At 41.3% G+C, this 18,255-nt stretch overlaps 1 protein-coding gene across 2 annotated transcripts in view; it reads right to left on the bottom strand.

Moving 5' to 3' along the window:
- Positions 1 to 18,255, bottom strand: part of Washc2c (WASH complex subunit 2C) — a 47,719-nt gene that overhangs the window by 10,859 nt on the left and 18,605 nt on the right. For both annotated transcript variants that reach the window (XM_051203806.1, XM_051203807.1), the window contains exons 15-22: positions 16,942 to 17,069; positions 15,434 to 15,520; positions 12,941 to 13,042; positions 11,223 to 11,354; positions 8,963 to 9,135; positions 5,027 to 5,129; positions 3,482 to 3,634; positions 1,813 to 1,992 (exon numbers count right to left, since the gene is read on the bottom strand). In XM_051203806.1, the coding sequence (XP_051059763.1) occupies positions 1,813 to 1,992; positions 3,482 to 3,634; positions 5,027 to 5,129; positions 8,963 to 9,135; positions 11,223 to 11,354; positions 12,941 to 13,042; positions 15,434 to 15,520; positions 16,942 to 17,069 (1,058 nt within the window). The remainder of the gene's footprint in view (positions 1 to 1,812; positions 1,993 to 3,481; positions 3,635 to 5,026; positions 5,130 to 8,962; positions 9,136 to 11,222; positions 11,355 to 12,940; positions 13,043 to 15,433; positions 15,521 to 16,941; positions 17,070 to 18,255) is intronic.

Here is an 18,255-nt window from a genome sequence, read left to right as displayed (position 1 = left end):
AGATTGTTTCCATTTCTTGGCTATTGTGAATAGAACAGCAATGAGCATGGCTGAACAAGTGTCTGTGGAGTAGGATGTCAAGTCCTTGGATATATACCAAGCAGTGGTATAGCTGAGTCATATGATAGGTCCATTTTTAGGGTTTTGAAAACTCTCCGCATGATTTCCAGAGTAGCTGTACCAATCTGAGGCCACACTGACCGTGACGAGGGTTCCACTGCCCTACTGTTTTCTTCATCTTGACCGTTCTGACTAGGGTAAGATGAATCTCAAAAGCAGTAAAAGAAACACAGAGGGGAAGTGAGGAGTGAGGACAGAGTAAATAACACTAAGGGTATTTGAAAAAGGGAAATGCAGTATTTTACAAAGTTACTAAAAATACGTATTTGTGTGTGTATACATGTTTGTGTGTATGTACATATAGTTTAAATGGAGCTACACACATGGGGTAATAATGCTCCCTGCAAGAGCCATAAACTGTCGCGCCCAACCTCGACCAGCAAGGAAGACACAACTCAGGGGAGATCTTCTAGCAGTTTAATCAGGATCCTTGAACAAGCTTCTTCTAACTCCGAGGAAACGCCTGCACAGTCTTAAATCCCCTTGCGCTGACCAACCCTAGTGAGCCATGTGGACCCTGCAGATAGGCTGCTCTTATACGGAAGCAAGCAAGCTGAACAGGCTTAGCCAAATAAGGACTTGTTTACGACAGAGAGCGCTCACCATCAGGAAGGTGGAAGGCGGAAGCCAGTGCCATCTTTAAGGCGCAGCACTTCGCAGCTCTCTACAATAAACTAACAAAACCACCAGTTCCAAGCATAGGAAACTTCCCTTCACATTGCTGTCAGGGGATCCAAGAGACAACCCAAATAATATAGGCTATTGCCATTGTCCTCGATTGCCTCCCGGAACTTGAAAGAAAGATCCTCTGGCCGAAGATACTACATACTACAGACACAGGACTTGGAGGAATTGAGCTAGTCATGACTTGGAAGCCACCTTCCCTGATGACTACCTCTCACAACTATTGGAAGGTGCTATGCAAGCTACCAAGGGAGAAAAATCAATCGGTAGTCCTAACTGGATACAGAGCCAAAAATCAACAACAATGACAGTTCCAATAAGACCTCCCTAGGGATATAATAGTGGCACTATTATTCTGGCTGTAACCAACAGCTGTCTAATTGGACTTACAGCAGACGCCTAGGGCTGTAAACCTAGGCTAATACCTGCAGTTACCTGCAGTTAGAGAGGTCATAGACTCCAGAGGAGAACCACGACTGACATTTTCCTAAACTAATACAATATCTAACTATATTCTAAATATTGTCCTTGTGTAACTCTTTGTGCAGCAGAGGCCATCACAGAAATCCAAAGCCAATGGCAGATAAGCAACTACAAGGGAACCCATATGGCCTGCAAAAGCTAACACGGTTTTTATATAGTCCTTTAGAGAAAAAAGGTTTGCTGAAACCTGATGAACTGATAAAAGGCCCTTCTACCACTAATAGTTCTAAAGCTGAATGCTAGCATAACTGAAGTCCCAACTTACCTTTCCTACTGCTTACTCTTATAATTAGTCAACTTTCTCAAGAGCAACAAGGTCTGGACATCTCAGAAGAAGCACGTCAGATTCTAATTCCCCATCTAACCTGAGGGACTTAAGGGGCAAGCCACGGATGTCATTGGGAATCAACATCTGACTGGAGAGACTCACTTAACATCTGTATGGAAAAATCAAGATTTCCTAGCACCTAGGTCAGCAGCACCCTTTGAAGGGGAACGATCTCACCGAGGCTCATCTTTGCTCACCTTTTCCCCCTCATTCTGTGGCACACACGGGTTGCTTTGATCTTCCACTTTATCCTCTTCCTCATCAAACAAACTAAGGACAGTTTTGGTTCTACTCTTGGTTCCTTTGTCCAATGGAGAAGAAGAAAATAAATCAGAAGGCCCAGCTGCTTCCTGATCGGATGTAGTCAAGTGTCTTTCCTACAAACAGAAATAAGGAAAAAAATTAATAACTAGAAATTAAAGTTCTACATGGCCCTCACAAGTTCACCAGTAATCCATTAACTGCCACATTTACATGACTCAGCGCTACACAGGTTATCACATACTATCACGTGATCAAACGACACAGTCACCAAGGAGCTCGTATAGACAACACACAGTTAAAGGTGATTTTTTCAATCAGGTTAAGCCAGAGGCTTAACCCTGATGTACACAGGTTGTTTATTTACTAGAAAAAAAATTTCTAACTTATAATGTCAATCATAAGAAATGGACCCTAATTTCTAGTTTTAATACTTCAGTCTTAGAGGGAAACTTAACCTGAAAAATCACACACTCAAATCGTAGCCTTACATTGTTCATCTACATAGAACAATCTCTAACATGACATTAAAAGTACATTAATCCCATAGTATCACAACCTAGGCAAGATACTACTGGCCAAAACAATTGCCATTATATGTATCACCAAGAAAGAAAAAACTTATTTCCAATTAAACACACTATTGACTATACAATGTATCCTAGCTTTCAAAGTGGAAAAGCATGTTTCATTAGAGAAGTGGTACTATATAAAGTAATACCTACTTTGTGAAAGACAATATACTAAGAGCTTAAGAATAAAAAGGAAAACTAAAAACCTAATCCTCAAGGAGTTGACCCTAACAGAGGGGCAGGGCAACATAACAGTGTGAGTTGGGTAGAATGAGCTGTGACAGAGTAATTCAGATCCACATGAGCCACTAGGAGGGGAAGGACTAGAATGACTTGGGTACACACAAGTCACTCGCTGTAGGCCCTGGGAGAAACTAAATCTGAGCAGCTGAACCTGCAGAGTACAGAGAACTAGGTACACAGAGTGCAGAGAAAATGTGGCACACCACAGACAGAAAGCAACTGTGACATGAGTCCCCAGTCATAGCCAGCAGCATTAGCTGACAGCCTCCAAAAAGAACAGAAAGGTAAGGGTTAGCGGAAAACCCACTTCACATTGCTCTGATTTAGTCAATATCACCAGAAGTAAAAGCATGGCAACCTAACTTCATGAAAGTGGTATCTGCACTCAGAGGTGAGGGCAATAGAACAAGAAAAACAGGGACATGAGAGAAAAGCAAGTAGAGGAAATATACAGTAAGCATGAAAAATGAGATGAGGAAAACCACTCTGCGGAGATGCAAGATGCACTGTTATCCAACATGACATTAAAGTAAAAGAAGAGATTTTTATTTCACTATGTACAGGAGTTCAGCTATAAGGTGAACCCGATCGAGGATTCCCTGAAAAGCAAAGGCACAGGCCATTTTTATTTATTTATTTTATTTACTTTTTAAAAAAAAATTTTTTTTACCATACTGTTTTCTAGTCTTCCTACAAACATATGTATTTTTGCAAAAGCATTTTCAGTGTTGGAAAATGTAGGAGAGTGTATATGTTACAAATGGACTGGAAAACCAAAGATGCAGCTTACCTTCTCCACCACTTTAGGAATATCCGCATTCCCCGCCTCTAGGGACACTTCGCCGTTATCAACCTTCACATCCACAGATTTCACACTGGATGGTACCTCATTCTCCTCCTCATCACTGAACAATGATGGCACCTCAGCGATACTCTCTTTTTTCTATCAAGAGAAGAGAAAATGGCATTCACAATGATTAAAAAAAAAAATGTCTGAATAACATAGTGATGTATAGAGCTAGCCAAAACCAGTCCATTCAGGAATTAGCTAAGTACAATGCAAGAAGAGTAGACAGGATAATAACTGTGGCCTCAATATGGAAGACGTAACAGACAGGATTCCTTCAGACTTGTGATCACAGCACTTCAGACGTCGTTACTGGGAGAACAATGACTGGTCTCTCTCTCTCACTTCTCCTGTATGAAAACACTCAGTAGTTGCTATTCTAAATCTGTGCTCTTTGCACTAAGCCACAGCAACCAGTCAACCCATTGTGCCCCTCTCCTTGTCTGCAGCTCCTCTCTGCTTGCCATCCTTAATACCAACTCTCACACTGCCACTCCCTCGGTTCCTCTGTCTGAAGACTATCTGCATTGTACAGCAAGTCCCAGATGCAAATGTTCACTTAAGGGGTCTCTGTTCCCTTCAGTATCAGTTGCTTGTCTGAATAAACAGAATGTTTCACTCTTTACCTGGTCCTTACATTACTTTATTACTTATCTACCTGTCCACTTATCTGAAAGCACCATAGACTAAGTGACCAGCCACAGCATTTTACACAAAGTAGTTGCTCAAGTCTGCAAGACCTTCAGCTCAGCACATCAATTCATTCTTTGGAAGCCAGGGGGTGGAGTTTAGAGAGTAGGAAACTGGAGTTACCCACAGCCAACAAGCTATGAGGAAGCAATGCCTAACCAAGTTAGGAAGGCTGATGTGGGAAACTATGAAAGGACAATACTAACATAATTAAAAACATGACAAATGAAAATTGGGGTGAGAGGACTGATTTCAACTTGAAAACAAAGAAGATATAAGTTCACAAAGAATGCAGAAACCCTGTGTCCAAAAAAAAAAAAAAAAAAAAAAAAAAAAAGCAGAAGATAACAGGCAATACTTAGACTGTTACATTTTAAAGATGAAGTACCCCCAAAGGCTCAGGTATGGAGAGCTTGATCCCAACTGGTGGTGCTATTTGAGGGAGTTCTGGAAACTTTAGGATATAAGGCATTGCTGGAAGAAGGTCACTAAGACGTGTCCTTGGGAGCTAAGTCTTCCCTTCCCATATCCTGTCCCTCTAGCTGGGTCCTGTCTACCATGAACTGGATAGCCTCAATTACCATGATGTTCTGCCTTGATACAGGTAGGTCCTGCAGCAACAGAACCGAGGACTAAGGGCTGACCCTCTGAAATCATGAGCCAAAATGAGCCTTTCCTTCTTTATGTTAAGTGTGTTGTCACAGCAACTCCAGGGTCTGGCTTTCAGTCTGACAAGTGGCATCTCTACTCACGTAGCACAATCTTACAGGCATTTTCTGGGTCTAGGAAAATTACTACCATTGTTGCAGGAGGAACAGATGCAGGAGGAAAGCCAAACAGAGAGCTTCCACTATCAGCATCATCTTCAAAGAGGAGGGATGTCCTCTGAGTCTTCTTTTGGCTATACGAACAAATAGAAGATCAAATTCAGGAGGAACACAATTTTAAAACAAAACTACTGTTCTTTTTTGGCCATATCCACAATAGCTAACCTCCCATCATCTGTTGACTTTGTACAGTTTAAAGCTGGTGATCTAAAAAAACCTTTAGATAGACTTACAGGCAGCTTGACTGCACACCTGAAGCCACACCCCTAGGATGTGGCCATCACATGTGCCTATCAGAAGAGCCTAATGCACCAGAGCCCAGAGACCTGCTCATGAAGCTTGTCAGCCACTTTCTACATGATGCAGCTGCACTATCTCTTAGGTCTCATGGGCACACTGCACTCCTGGTAGTCACAAGCACAGAATTCTCCATTAGCACCTCCTCTAACAGAGAATAAACTAAGAGTAGCAATGCCTACTTCCAGCATGGCCAAGAAGGCAGCTGAATCACAGACCACAGAACCAGAGTCAGCTTTTGCCATGTAAACCTCTTTCATGCTTTCTACTTCCTTGATCCAGAGTAGCTTTATTGGGATATAATTTACATAATAAAATTACTCTCTTTAAAACACACATTTCAAGAATCTTAAACATATTGAGAGTTCACCATCACCACAGTCTAACATTTTCATTACTTCAAAAAAGAACTCCATACACACTAGCTAGCAGTTAGCTCTCAATTCCCATCTCCCCTCAACCCCTGGCAACCACCAACCTACTTCTAGCTCTGGGTTGATCCATTCTGGACATTTCATATAAATAGAATCATTCAATCTGTAATCATATGTAACTGACTTCTTCAATTAATGTATTTTCTAGGTCAATTCATGTCCTATTATATATCAGCACTTTATTCCTTCTTGCTGAATAGTAATAATAGGCCATTGTGTGGCTCCATATTTTGTTTATACATTCATCACCCAATGGACATTTAGGTTGCTTCTACTTTCTGGATATTTACAGATCAATGCTACAATATGCATTCTAATACAAGTTCTTATCTCAGCAGATTTTCATTGTATACCAAAGAGTTAAATTATTTGATCACATGGTAACTCAGGCTTAACATTCTAAAGAAACACCAAAACCATTTTCCTAAGTGAATACATCATTTTATAGTCATCCACTTCTTTACCTATACGAAATCCTTTCTGAAATCTGATCAAATCTGTGAATTACTTTCTACACACAACATTTCATAGGCACCTTCAAGAATAATTGGAGGTATAAAGAAATCATCACTGCACTCCTCCACTGCTGGTGGGAGTGCAAACTCGTGCAGCTATTTTGGAGATCAGTATGGCAGTTCCTCTGGAAAATGGGAATTAGTTTACCACAGGACCCGGCAATCCCCCTCTCAGGCATATACCCAAAGGATTCACATCCATGCAACAAAGACATCTGTTCAACTATGTTCATAGCAGCATTATTTGTAATAGCAAGAACCTGGAAGCAACCTAGATGCCCCTCAATTGAAGAATGGATAATGAAGATGTGGCACATCTACACAATGGAATACCACTCTGCAGAAAAAAATAATGGTATCTTGAAATTCACAGGCAAGTGGATGGCTCTTGAAGAAACCATCCTGAATGAGGTAGTCCAGTCACAAAAAGAGGAACATGGTATGTACTCACTCATATATGGATTTTAGATCTAGAGCAAAGGATCACCAGCCTGTAATTCACACCATCAGAGGAACTAGGCTACAAGGTGTATTCTAAGAGATTCATATAAAGTCTCTCACAGAAGCGGGAAGGAACAAGTCCCCCAGAGCACAGGGGAAGTGGGGAGGGCAGCGAATGGAGAGAGAAGTAGGAGAAAGCAAAGGGGAGGAAAGGAAAACACTTGTGACTAGGAAGATTGAGCCTGGTTAGGAATAGATGATGAGAGAGAGAGAGAGAACATAAAAGAGGGAGCCAATATTGGTTTGAAGAGAAAATTGAACTCAAAGAAAGGTCTAGAGAACTACAAAGACTGCCGCTAACTAACAATTTGAGCATCCGTGAAAAGACTACCATAAATGCCCTTCCCGGATAGTGAAATCAACAACTAACTTATCCATGGAGCCCTCATCTAATACCTGTTGGAAACAGGAGCAAACACACATACATAAACACTGAGTCAAACTAGAACCCAGATGCAGATGGAAAGGACAAGACTAGGTTGCAGAAACACATAGAGACAGCTGACCTGAACAAGGAGGAGCAAACGGGCCCCCAGACTGATAGCTGGGAAGCCAGCATGGGACTGACTCAGGCCCCCCTTAATATGAGTCTCAGCTACAAGGACTGAGCAGTCTAAGGGACCTCAGACAGTGGAGCCAGGATGTATCCCTGGTGCACAAAAGGACCTTGCGAACACATCCCCCATGGAGGGATAACTGCCTTAACCTAGAGACAGGAGAGAAGTCCTAGTCCCTACTTCACATGACCTGTCAGATCTATATGACCCCACATGGATGGCATTGCCCTACATATGGAATTGGCGTGGGGGGATGGGAGGGGAGGGTGGTTAGGGTGCATGTGAGAGGGCAGGGAGGGTAAAAATGAGGAAGGGAGGGAGGGAGGAGGGAGGGAGGGAGGGATGGAGGGAGGGAGGTAGGGAGAGAGGGATGGAGGGAGGGAGGAAGGGAGAGAGAACTGGTATCGACATGTAAAATAATAAATTAAATTTATAAAAAAGAAATCATCACTGAAAGCCAGGAACTGTGTGGCTGGCACCAAGACCTAACATGGAGCATGTTTCAGGTCATCAGGTTCATGGCAATGTGTGTGGTAGGGCATTCGTGTACAGGGTGTTCAACTACAGTGAAGATACAGAGGGACAGGTAAGGGCAGAGCATGCCTCTGCTCTAAGCCCCCAAATTCTTCCCTCCCTCAAGGCTGGATTATAGAAGGCTCTTAAAAGAGGACTCGCACTAACCTTTGACACAAGGTGATCAGTAAAAGCAGGAAAAGTAACCCAGGAAAGAACAATACAAATAAAAAAAGAAGGAAGCATTTCCCTGCACTACGATGAAGCCTGCCCATGAGCCAGCTACCTCACAAAGATTTTCACATCACAGATACATGATTATGTCAATAGACCTTTGGGAGATGAAAAATCTGAGGCAAGAGAAATTATTCAGATAAGAACTGTAGAGTCAGAATTGAAAACTTTATTAGGATTTCAGACATTCTCTACTCTGAACCAGAGCCCACAGATTCATCAGGTGTCAAGTATTGGGCACCTAAAAGGAAAAACAATAATGCCTGATGAGATGTAACTATTTAGAGAGATCTGAGGTACTTTATTAATTCATTCATGAAGACCACCTCATAAAGCATGGTATTTCCACATTCAATGGACTGCCTGTTTATTCTGCTACTATTTAGTGGAGCTTCAAGTAATCACGTATAAGTCTCCCAGAGGAAAAGGGTTAAATGCAGGAGTCACTCTGAATACACAGCTATCCAGGCAGCACAGATAGCCCAGCCCGTGTCATTCTTCACAAGCCACCAGCTTCAGCTCAGACAATCACTTAGACCAGAAGGTGTAGTCAGCACCTGCTGGTAGTCTACTCCTAATATCACGGTTTTCCACACTTTACGATTTTGATCAAAGTAATAAACTTTTAAATAACCTTCTTTAGGGTAACTCTAAAAGGGGGGGGGGACAATCTCCCCTAAGAGGAAAAAACTCTTTCAAAGTTAAAAAAAAAATCAGAGAAAAAAAATCAAGTCAAACATTCCCACTGAAAAGCAAGGGCAGGCCCTATTCATGTATGTGTGACAATGAAACATCAGCCACTAGCAACAGAAACACTGTCTCACTAAACCTCTCTCTGCAATTGCAAAGCTCTCACCTGTCCTTCGCAATAGCAAACAGATCAACTTCATCATCGTCCTCCTCAAATAGGTTGGTCTTTTTCACAGCCTTCACCTCTTGGCCTTGGATGGTCCCTGAGTCCCACAGTTCTCCTTTGGACTTTTTGTCAGATGCTAACTTGGTATGTGAGTCAGTAATATTCCACTGGTCCTTAAAACATAAAACATGCATTAAAAATCTACAGACAGGGCAGTGCTGACAAAATGGGCAAAAGCACTTGCTACATAAGCATGAGGACCTGAGTTCAAATCCCCAGATCCTATGTGTAAAAGACCCATGTATGGCCACTCATGCCAGTATCCCCAGCACGGGGGGTGGGAGAAGAGATACATGGATCCCAGGTTAGCCAAACCACATATGGAAAAGAGCAAGCCCCTCCTCCTGTACTTCACACACACACACACACACACACACACACACACACAGAGAGAGAGAGAGAGAGAGAGAGAGAGAGAGAGAGAGAGAGAGAGAGAAGTGGGGGATGGGTAATCTATAATCAATATGCACATTTGAGCAGAAAACATAAATTAAGTCATTTTAAGTTGCTTTCAATAAATACTTTTGAAGTTACAATTTGTAATTTGGTGCCCTCCTAACATCCCTATAATGAAAGCGCAAACATTAAATAGGAATATCTTCCGCTTAAATATATTTCGTTTGAGAAAAGGGTCCCAAATAGTCCAGGCAGGCCTTAAATCACTATGTGGCTGGGGACAGCCTTGAACTTACCTCCTCCTCCACCTCTCAAGTACCAGGAATACAGCCAGTACCTGGGGGTTGAACCCAGGTTTTCTAATACATTAGGTGTGCTGGCTAGTTTTGTGTCAACTTGACACATCTAGAGTCATTTTTGAAGAAGGAAACTCAACTGGGAGGGCAGAGCTCACTGTAGGCAGTGCCACCTCTTGGCTGGTGAACCATGAGGGGCAAGCCAGTACGCTGTTCCCCTCCATGGCCTCCATCTCTGTTCTTGCCGCCAGGTTCCTACTTTGAGTTCTGCCCCAGAATTCCCTCAGTGATGGAGTATGATCTGAGAGTTAAAATAAACCCTTTTCTCCCCAAGTTGCTTTTGGTTAAGGTGTTTTATAACAGCAATAGAAACCCTAATTACCTCTTGGCTACAACACCAGCACTTTTAACAGTTTGTGGTATTATTATTATTTTATTATTTATCTGTGCTGGACATAGAACTGGGGTGTTGCTCATGCTGGATGTGTAGCGCCAGAGAGACCTTTCACACTCAAGGCACAAAGTTTTATTATACTGATTGCTTCTCATTCTCCTAAGATAAAATGTAAATCTAAATTTCATTTATACTTATGGTCTTCTGCTAAGCTAAATCTGAATAATGATTAAGCTATTATTGATTTTGCTAATCTGTATCCAAATCACAAATTTAAACATCCACTGTCCTACAGAAAAGAAGTTGGGTCCTAGCCTGCCTAGCTGTAATTCTAACTTAATGACACAAAGCAGTCCTTAACAAGATAATACACATTTCCCTGATCCAAGCATGGCACCTTAGCAATGAGGAAAGCAGAGGTATCGAGTCTTTAATGACCTTCTCATTGTCCCTTCCCCTAATAGCAGAACAAAAAGGAACACCCCAAATATCTACTGTGAAGCAGGACCAAGACTATCCTCTCTGTACTGGATGAAAAATAGCCCCATTTCTGAAGACACAAAGAAAAACCTGAATGAGCAGACCTGGCTACACCCCTCAGCTTACCACTGCAGACCAGACTCCAATCCCAGCATGCTTCTCCCCAGCTCTCCGTTCTCTATCATACTTAGCAAAACACACCACAGGCTCCTTATCACCTAAAATATACCTGAGAAGTGAATGATTTTTCCTCGCTATCTCTTGTTCCAGAGCTTCAGCCATAAACTTTGTGGTAGAGGCCATATTAACTCCATTTTGAAAGTACTGATGTTTAACACATTATACAAATGTTTTTCTTTAAAAGATACAATCTTTTTTTTGTTTTGTTTTGTTTTGTTTTTTGAGACAGGGTTTCTCTGTAGCTTGGGAGCCTGTCCTGGAACTCGCTCTGCAGACCACGCTGGCCTCTGCCTGCCTCTGCCTCCTGAGTGCTGAAAAGATACAATCTTATAAACACCATCTTTTGGTGACCAAGCTCCAGTGGGTACAGAACAGAAAGAGAACATGCTTGGGACAGCTCTGACTCTTTCTGCATTCCCATCAAAACCTCATGTGTGGGAAAACCTTAACCTACCTCCTCATCGCTGCTGAACAACAAGGCAGATGCTTTCTTTTTGGGCTGCTCTGAAGGTTTTGGTTTCTCTTGACTCTGAGGTTGTACAGATGAAACTTGCTTCTTAGCTGGTGCACTCCCAAAAAGATTATCCTAAAAGGATAAATGGTAGGAAAGTGCACAAAGGTGTCACCAGTTCAAGTTACATGAAACCTGAGCAAGTCATTCTCACGTGAGGAGCAGAGCACAGGTCTAGGAGAAACAATCACAAAATACCTGCACATCTCAGTCTACAACCTCTTCAAATTACAACCCCTACCCACAGAAGGAAAACAAGAGTACCACAGGATTCTTAAAAAATCCTTTTGAAATTACTATTGTGCGTGTGCACTGTGCACAGGGGTATGTGAGCTGGGGGCAGTGTATGTGTACAGCGCAGAGGACAATTTTCAAGAGTTACTACAGGACCCGACCAGGGCTTGAGAGAGCAAAAGCAACAAAGGAAAGTCAAGACGACAGAAACACCAGGTGCCCTTTGCAGTCCACCTGTGGGCATGAGAGTTTTGGCAGCAACCAACAATCACACACCTCTTTCTAAAACTTAGAAATGGAATTAAGGCTAAAAAAGAGTTTTTTCAGCTAAGTTGGAAAAAGAAATTGTTTACAATTAATTTGTAGTAAAGAATACAAAGGTATGGAACAGTTTACTAACTAAAATCCCTGTCATCCTGAGGACATCCAATGGTATTTATAAATTCTTACCCAGTCAAACACTCCATCAAATATGAAGTGAGTGTGGTGGCATCGCCTGTGATCACTGGATTCATGAACCCAGTGCAGCAGGAGTATAAACTTGAAGCCAGCCTGGACTGCGCGGTCAGTTAAAGAACAGTCTGAACTACCTATGAGATCCTGCCACCACTCCCAGGCCCAGCAGAAATTCTATTGCATACCCATTTTCATTAAGGTAATTAAATAAAAACCACCAGCAGGCCCAAGTTTGGCTTATGATACAAAACTCTTAACAGTATATACTATGGCAGTGGACAATCCTGAGCTGAACACCGATAAAGGAGGTCTGTAAGTAAAGCCTGGTAAGGTAGAAAAGATAGATAACACTCTGGGTCCAGTGGGATGTTAGTGACAACAGCTTTCATTAACCACACATCTCACTCCTCTACCAACCACTGTGCAAAGATGTGACATTATTTATTTCCGTGGCTATAATGAACCTAGTGACCTTAACCCATAGAAGAAGAAGGTGCTAAGGTACCCGCAGAAAGTCTAGGTTTACAATGATGGAGCTGAGTATGGAACCACAGTACATGGGTCAACCACTGCACTTTTTGCCTCTACCTTTTCATTACCACTCTCTATACCCAGAGAGAACAGGAAATGTAAACCTAAAACATGGCTGCCTCCTCCTTACTACTGCCACTGCAGCCAAGATGTTCTCATACATCATTGGTATAAGGTATCATCCTCTCTAAAGTTATTTATCAAAAAAGTGTTAAAAACAAACAAACAACTATTTGGCTTTACTCAATAAACTAATCAAGATCTTAATGACTTCCTAATTTTATTACTAGAAACACCTGGGGGATCACCAATGTGACCAGACATTGGTAACCTAGGAACTCCTCCATCACACGTCTCTATATGCCACTCTGACTGTATATATAAAAACCAAATTTCTACTGTTCTAGGCTAATTATTGGTGCTGCAATAACAACATTTACCTCTTCATCTTCATCACCAAAAAGGGAGACTGATGTGGGAAGCTGGCTGGACAGAAGTGATGTACTTTTTGACTTACTTGAATTTTGAGAAGAAAACAAATCCTGTTGAATCAAAATCAAAGCTGCTGGTTAGCAGAGCCTATCAGCTTTAACATCCAGTCAGTACAGTAGACTACAACATAATGGCTTTGTGCATTTAGATTTGGGACCTCGGCATCTGCCCTTGTGGGCACAAGGAGCAAGGGAGAGCCACAGGATATTTCAGGTAGGCTCTTTGGAGCCTGTAGGGCAAGCATATTTCTACCTGAAGGATGTAAGGCAGGAAGACACTTCCCAGTCAGTCCTATCATGAGACAAAAGTCTAAAGTATCAAAGAAAAGCATACACATTCTACCACAAAACAGGCTAAATTTGCCACATGCTAGAACTGTGACTGCGCTATTGTTAAGATCTCTCTTCCCAGAAACTAGATTGCATCTTTTAAATGAATGCAAACTAAATTCCTACTTTAAAAGGTTTATGCTGGGAAGATAACTCAGTGGTAGAGCATGTGCTGAAAGTGTCTACTATTCTACTTGAACTTTAACTATGAAATGCTGCAAAAGATCTGCCAAGTTATGAATTGTCCTCAAAACTTAATGGACTGTCAGCTTAAACCACAAGGAATACTCTGCAAACTGAGCTACATGAACTAGAAACATAAACTAGGACAACTGTCCCCAGGGCAGAGGAACCTCAATACAAGAGCCAGATAATTAAACAAAACAAGAACATTTTCCATGACCTCTTTGGATGCTATCTTTTATTACACAATCAATGTCTACCACTCATCAACAAACTTAATGAGGTCACTGACCTAGAGAGAATTCTTAGCACACTGGTTAGCATCTGGCTCCATGAGTCACACTGGTCTGTTTACAGACAAAAGGCGAAGAGGCTCCAGTGTTCTACAGCCCAGTTGCAGTTTATACACAGTCAAATGGGCTGGCAATTTTAAGAATATCAAAATAATTCAACCAGAGAACAAAAAAGAGATTTCTGCATTTTGGACCTTCCTTGTTGGCAGGGAGAAAAAACACACTTATTACCTCAAATATGCCCTCCCAAAAATAATTCAGTAAGGCAAGCTTCCTGTCCATACTTGAGACACAGATACCCACAAAAAAAAAACATATTCCTTCCAATTCAATGTTTTATGTCCCAGACTGCCTTATGTTACTTCTCTTTGCCTAGAATTCTAACAATATTCAATAAAAAAAAAAAAAAAACACTTATTCTATGATGCCTTTGGAACAAAGCCTTGAGTAGTGGTTTTCAAACAAACCTCTAGTTTATTAAACTCTACCATCAAGAAATCAAGCTGGGGGACCGGAAATATAGCTCAGTGCTTGCCTAGTATGTACGAGACCCTGAGCTCAATGCCTGGTATGTCTCTTTCACACACACACACACATACACACACACACACACACACACTCAATGGAATTTGTATCCTGCTTCCAATCCCAGGACTGTTGCAGCAAGGCAGAAGAAAAAGCATTGACTACTGTGATGGATAATCTTGGCTGTCATTTGACTCACCAAGGAAGACATCCTCAATTGAGTAACTCCATCACACTGCATTGTGGGCATATATGTGGGGTATTTTCTTAAATGGCCCAGCCCACTGTGGGCAGTGCCAGTCCTATGCAAGTGGTCTTGGGCTATATAAGAAAACTGGCTGAGTACAAGCAGGAAAGGGTAAGCCAATAAACATCATTCCTCCTTGGTCTCTGTTCCAGATTCCTGCTCAAGTTCGTGCCTTGCCTTTCCTCAATGATGGACAACCTGTAATAGGAAATAAACCCTTTCCTCCCCAAGTTGCTTTTGATCAGTGTTTTCTCACAGCTAAGGAAAGCTAACTAAGACAACTTCCAAAACTAGGATAGAAAGGCAGCACAGCCTCTGCCTGACACTCTCACGATCTGAATCACCAGAAAGGCCTTGCTTCCTGAACTTGCCATGCTTAAAGACCCACCACGTAGGGATGGAAGCCCAAGAGCTTTCCTACCCACAACCTGTCATCTGTCACCAGCAATGAAAAGCAAAAGCTGTGTTGAACATGTACCACAGTGGGAACAAACTCACTAGTACGTCACTGCCATTAAAGGAAGCAGCAGGCTGATTTCTTCTCTCATACAGTACCACAATTGTGAACCAACAAAAGTCTTAAATTTAAACATGTTAAAGGAAATACGATGAATTCAAACCCAAAAGTTGAAGATACTGTATATATATCGCTTTCTGAAGATCACGTATTTTCAAGAAAATATAGGGCCTAGTATATGCCAGTCATTTTATAACACTGAATTATATTCCTAGCCCGAGATTATTTTCAAACTAAGAACTGAACTATTTAACAAAAAGTCTTAAACCTCCACTGATAAACTGATCTGAAAATTATTAATGTTTTATTCTACAAATGACCCCCCAGAACTAAAAAGAATTCCATACCTCAGAGTCCTCTTCATCTGAGAACAAGCCTTTCTGAGTCTTTGTTTCTGATATAAGCTTCAGATTTTTGCTGGAAGGTAAGGTGATCTAGTTGGATCCCCACCAAAAAAAAAAAAAAAAAAGAGGAAAAAAATAGACATGGTAAGTAAGAGACATGGAAACAAGCTCGCTCATTCATTCGTTCGTTCATTCATTCATTCATTCATTCATTCATTCATTCATTCATTCATTCATTCAGGAAATGCCCCCAGCCTCTACTATGAGAATGCACCAAACCAAGGGACTAAACATGCTTTGAACCTTCATTTGCATAATGTTCACACAAAGATTTTATTCAGAAGTACTATGACAAAGAATTTAAACACTGGTAAAAGTTAACAACAGAGAAGACTCACTGGAAAGTCAGTTTCTCAGATTTGATGAGGCCCCAGAACAGTGAGATAATACAAACAAGATAGAGCATGGGGCACATCTTGTGTACATGGGAGCATGTACTCTGTCAGCAGGGCACAAAAGGGACAGACAAAAGGAAAAGCTAGTTGAGGGACCTAGATTTTGAATGTTGGCAATTTGGTAGTTGTGAGGGCAAAACAAAGATGTGACAAAATGAGACATGTGTGATGCTGCTCTTGGCTGTCAACTAACCCCCAAGTAGCAGGGCATACCTGTGAGGGATTGCTTTCCTAACTACATCATTTGAAATGGGAAGACCTACTTTTAATCTGGATCTTTTGAAGATACACCACCAATCCAAACATTTTGAATCCTTTAATATGGGCCACACTTTCTATTGGCAGCTTATATAAAGGACACAGGAGAAGAAAGCTTTCTCAATCTGCCTGCTTGCCCTCACTCTCCCTGGCAAATCCATTCCTTCACTGGCATTGGAGCCTACTTCTTTGGGATTCTGGTATACAATGAAGACCAGCTGAGACGTCTAAAACATCGTAATGACTACAAATTACTTACAAATAGTTCTGAAAAAAGTAAGGTTGCACAAGTTTCAGACACTTATTTGGCAAATCCTCACTATACGTGAATCTGGTTAGCAGTTATCTGGAGTTTATATTCAAAGTTATTAATATAAATGTGTTGACACATTTAGGAAGTAGGAACTAAATTGAAGAACTGCTTCCATCAAATGGGCTTGCATTTCTTGATAGCTAATTGAGGTGGAAGTGTCCAGCCTACTATGCCAGCTCTGGGCAGGTGGGCCCGGCTGTGTAAGAAAGGTAGCTAAGCAAGTCAACGAAATCAAGTTAAGTCAGAGGCAGTCCTCCACAGCCTCCTCTTAAGTGGTTCCCCTGGCTTCTTCCCTTAAGGATGGACTACATCCTGTGAGCCAGATAAACCTCTTCCTCTCTAAACTGCTTTTGTCAGTGTTTATCACAGCAACAGAAAGTACACTAAAGGAATAAACACAAAAGAGATCTCTTTATCCCTCTGAGATCCAGACAAATTGCTATTGTAAGATGCTCAGGCCAATATCCTGATGTGCTCCTACTTACCGTTTTATCTGCCCGTGTTGTGTTTTCATCTGCCTGACTCACAGAAGCCACTGACAAAGGTGCTGGTTTTTCTCTGAACAGATCTCCTTCCTCATCATCAAAGATAATGGCAGTAGATTTGACTTTGTCTTAAAAAAAAAAAAAAAAAAAAAAAAAAAAACCAGCATAAAATTACACCAGCATCAAAATCCAACTACAAAATTCACAGAAAAAAAAAATCTGCTCCTAAAGATAAATATGAAAGGCATCTTATTTCTTCATAACTTACAGAGAAAGACAAAGTAAATGGAATCATAGTCTTCCTTTAGTATTTTTCCTTTTCATTTTCCCTGCAATTCAGAGAATTGAGCAGGGAGAGCTACATGCCAGTTACATGCTCTGCTGCTGAGCTACTCTCCCCAGTTCCTTCTCCCTGGTACTCACAAGACAGACATTAACCATCTGAATGACACCCCTACCCAAACAGAAGCACCCTATGCTGAGTGCATTTAAGATGGGGTTAAAAACCAAAGATCACTTTAAAGGGCCAAAGAGTCAATAGTTCTAGGGAAGAGATGTGAATGTTGATTCCTGTTTTTATTAAAAAGCAAACTATACAGAAATAGATGAAAGCAAATACTGGAATTCTCCTTATCTCTTTCTTCACAAGACAGGAGTTTGGTACACATGTGTCTAAACCCACTACTTCATATACTAATGCCAACTATTCATGAGACTACATTTTAAATAATCTGAGCTTCCATATAATATACAGAGGAAATAATCCTGAGAAAAAAAGTAGATACCTCCATGAGATCCATACATCCATATTTATTTATGTTTTTGCATGTGTGTATGCTCATACATGAGAGATATTTACTCACTTATGTGTTCACAAATGCTCATGTATGGGGTATATTCATTCATGTGTTTGTGTGTGTGTGTGTGCTCACATATGGTGGAATATTTGTTTGTATGTGTGTATGCTCATGTATAGGGAATATTTACTTATTTATATGTTTGCATGTGTGCATGCTCATGTATGGGGGATATTTATTTATGTGGTTGTGTGTGTATGCTCATGTATGGGGGATATTTATTTATGTGTTTGTGTGGAGGTGTGCTCATGTATAGGGGTGGGTGTGTGGATCTGTGCATGTACAGGGTGGTCAGGAGGTATCCTACCTATTCCTTCAAGGCAGGGTCCTTTGCTAAACGTGGGGCTTGTGTTTTTTCTATGGAAGACTGCAAACCTTAGTAATCCCATCTCTGCCCCTTTAGAGCTGGAGTTAAAGGCATGCACTTGATTCCAGGTTTGTTACATGGATGCTGGGA

This window comes from Phodopus roborovskii, unplaced genomic scaffold, assembly GCF_943737965.1.
Source record: "Phodopus roborovskii unplaced genomic scaffold, PHOROB, whole genome shotgun sequence".
Lineage (NCBI taxonomy): Eukaryota > Metazoa > Chordata > Mammalia > Rodentia > Cricetidae > Phodopus > Phodopus roborovskii.
Note: the sequence above shows the minus strand (reverse complement) of the source record. Positions and strands in the feature narration are given on the sequence as shown.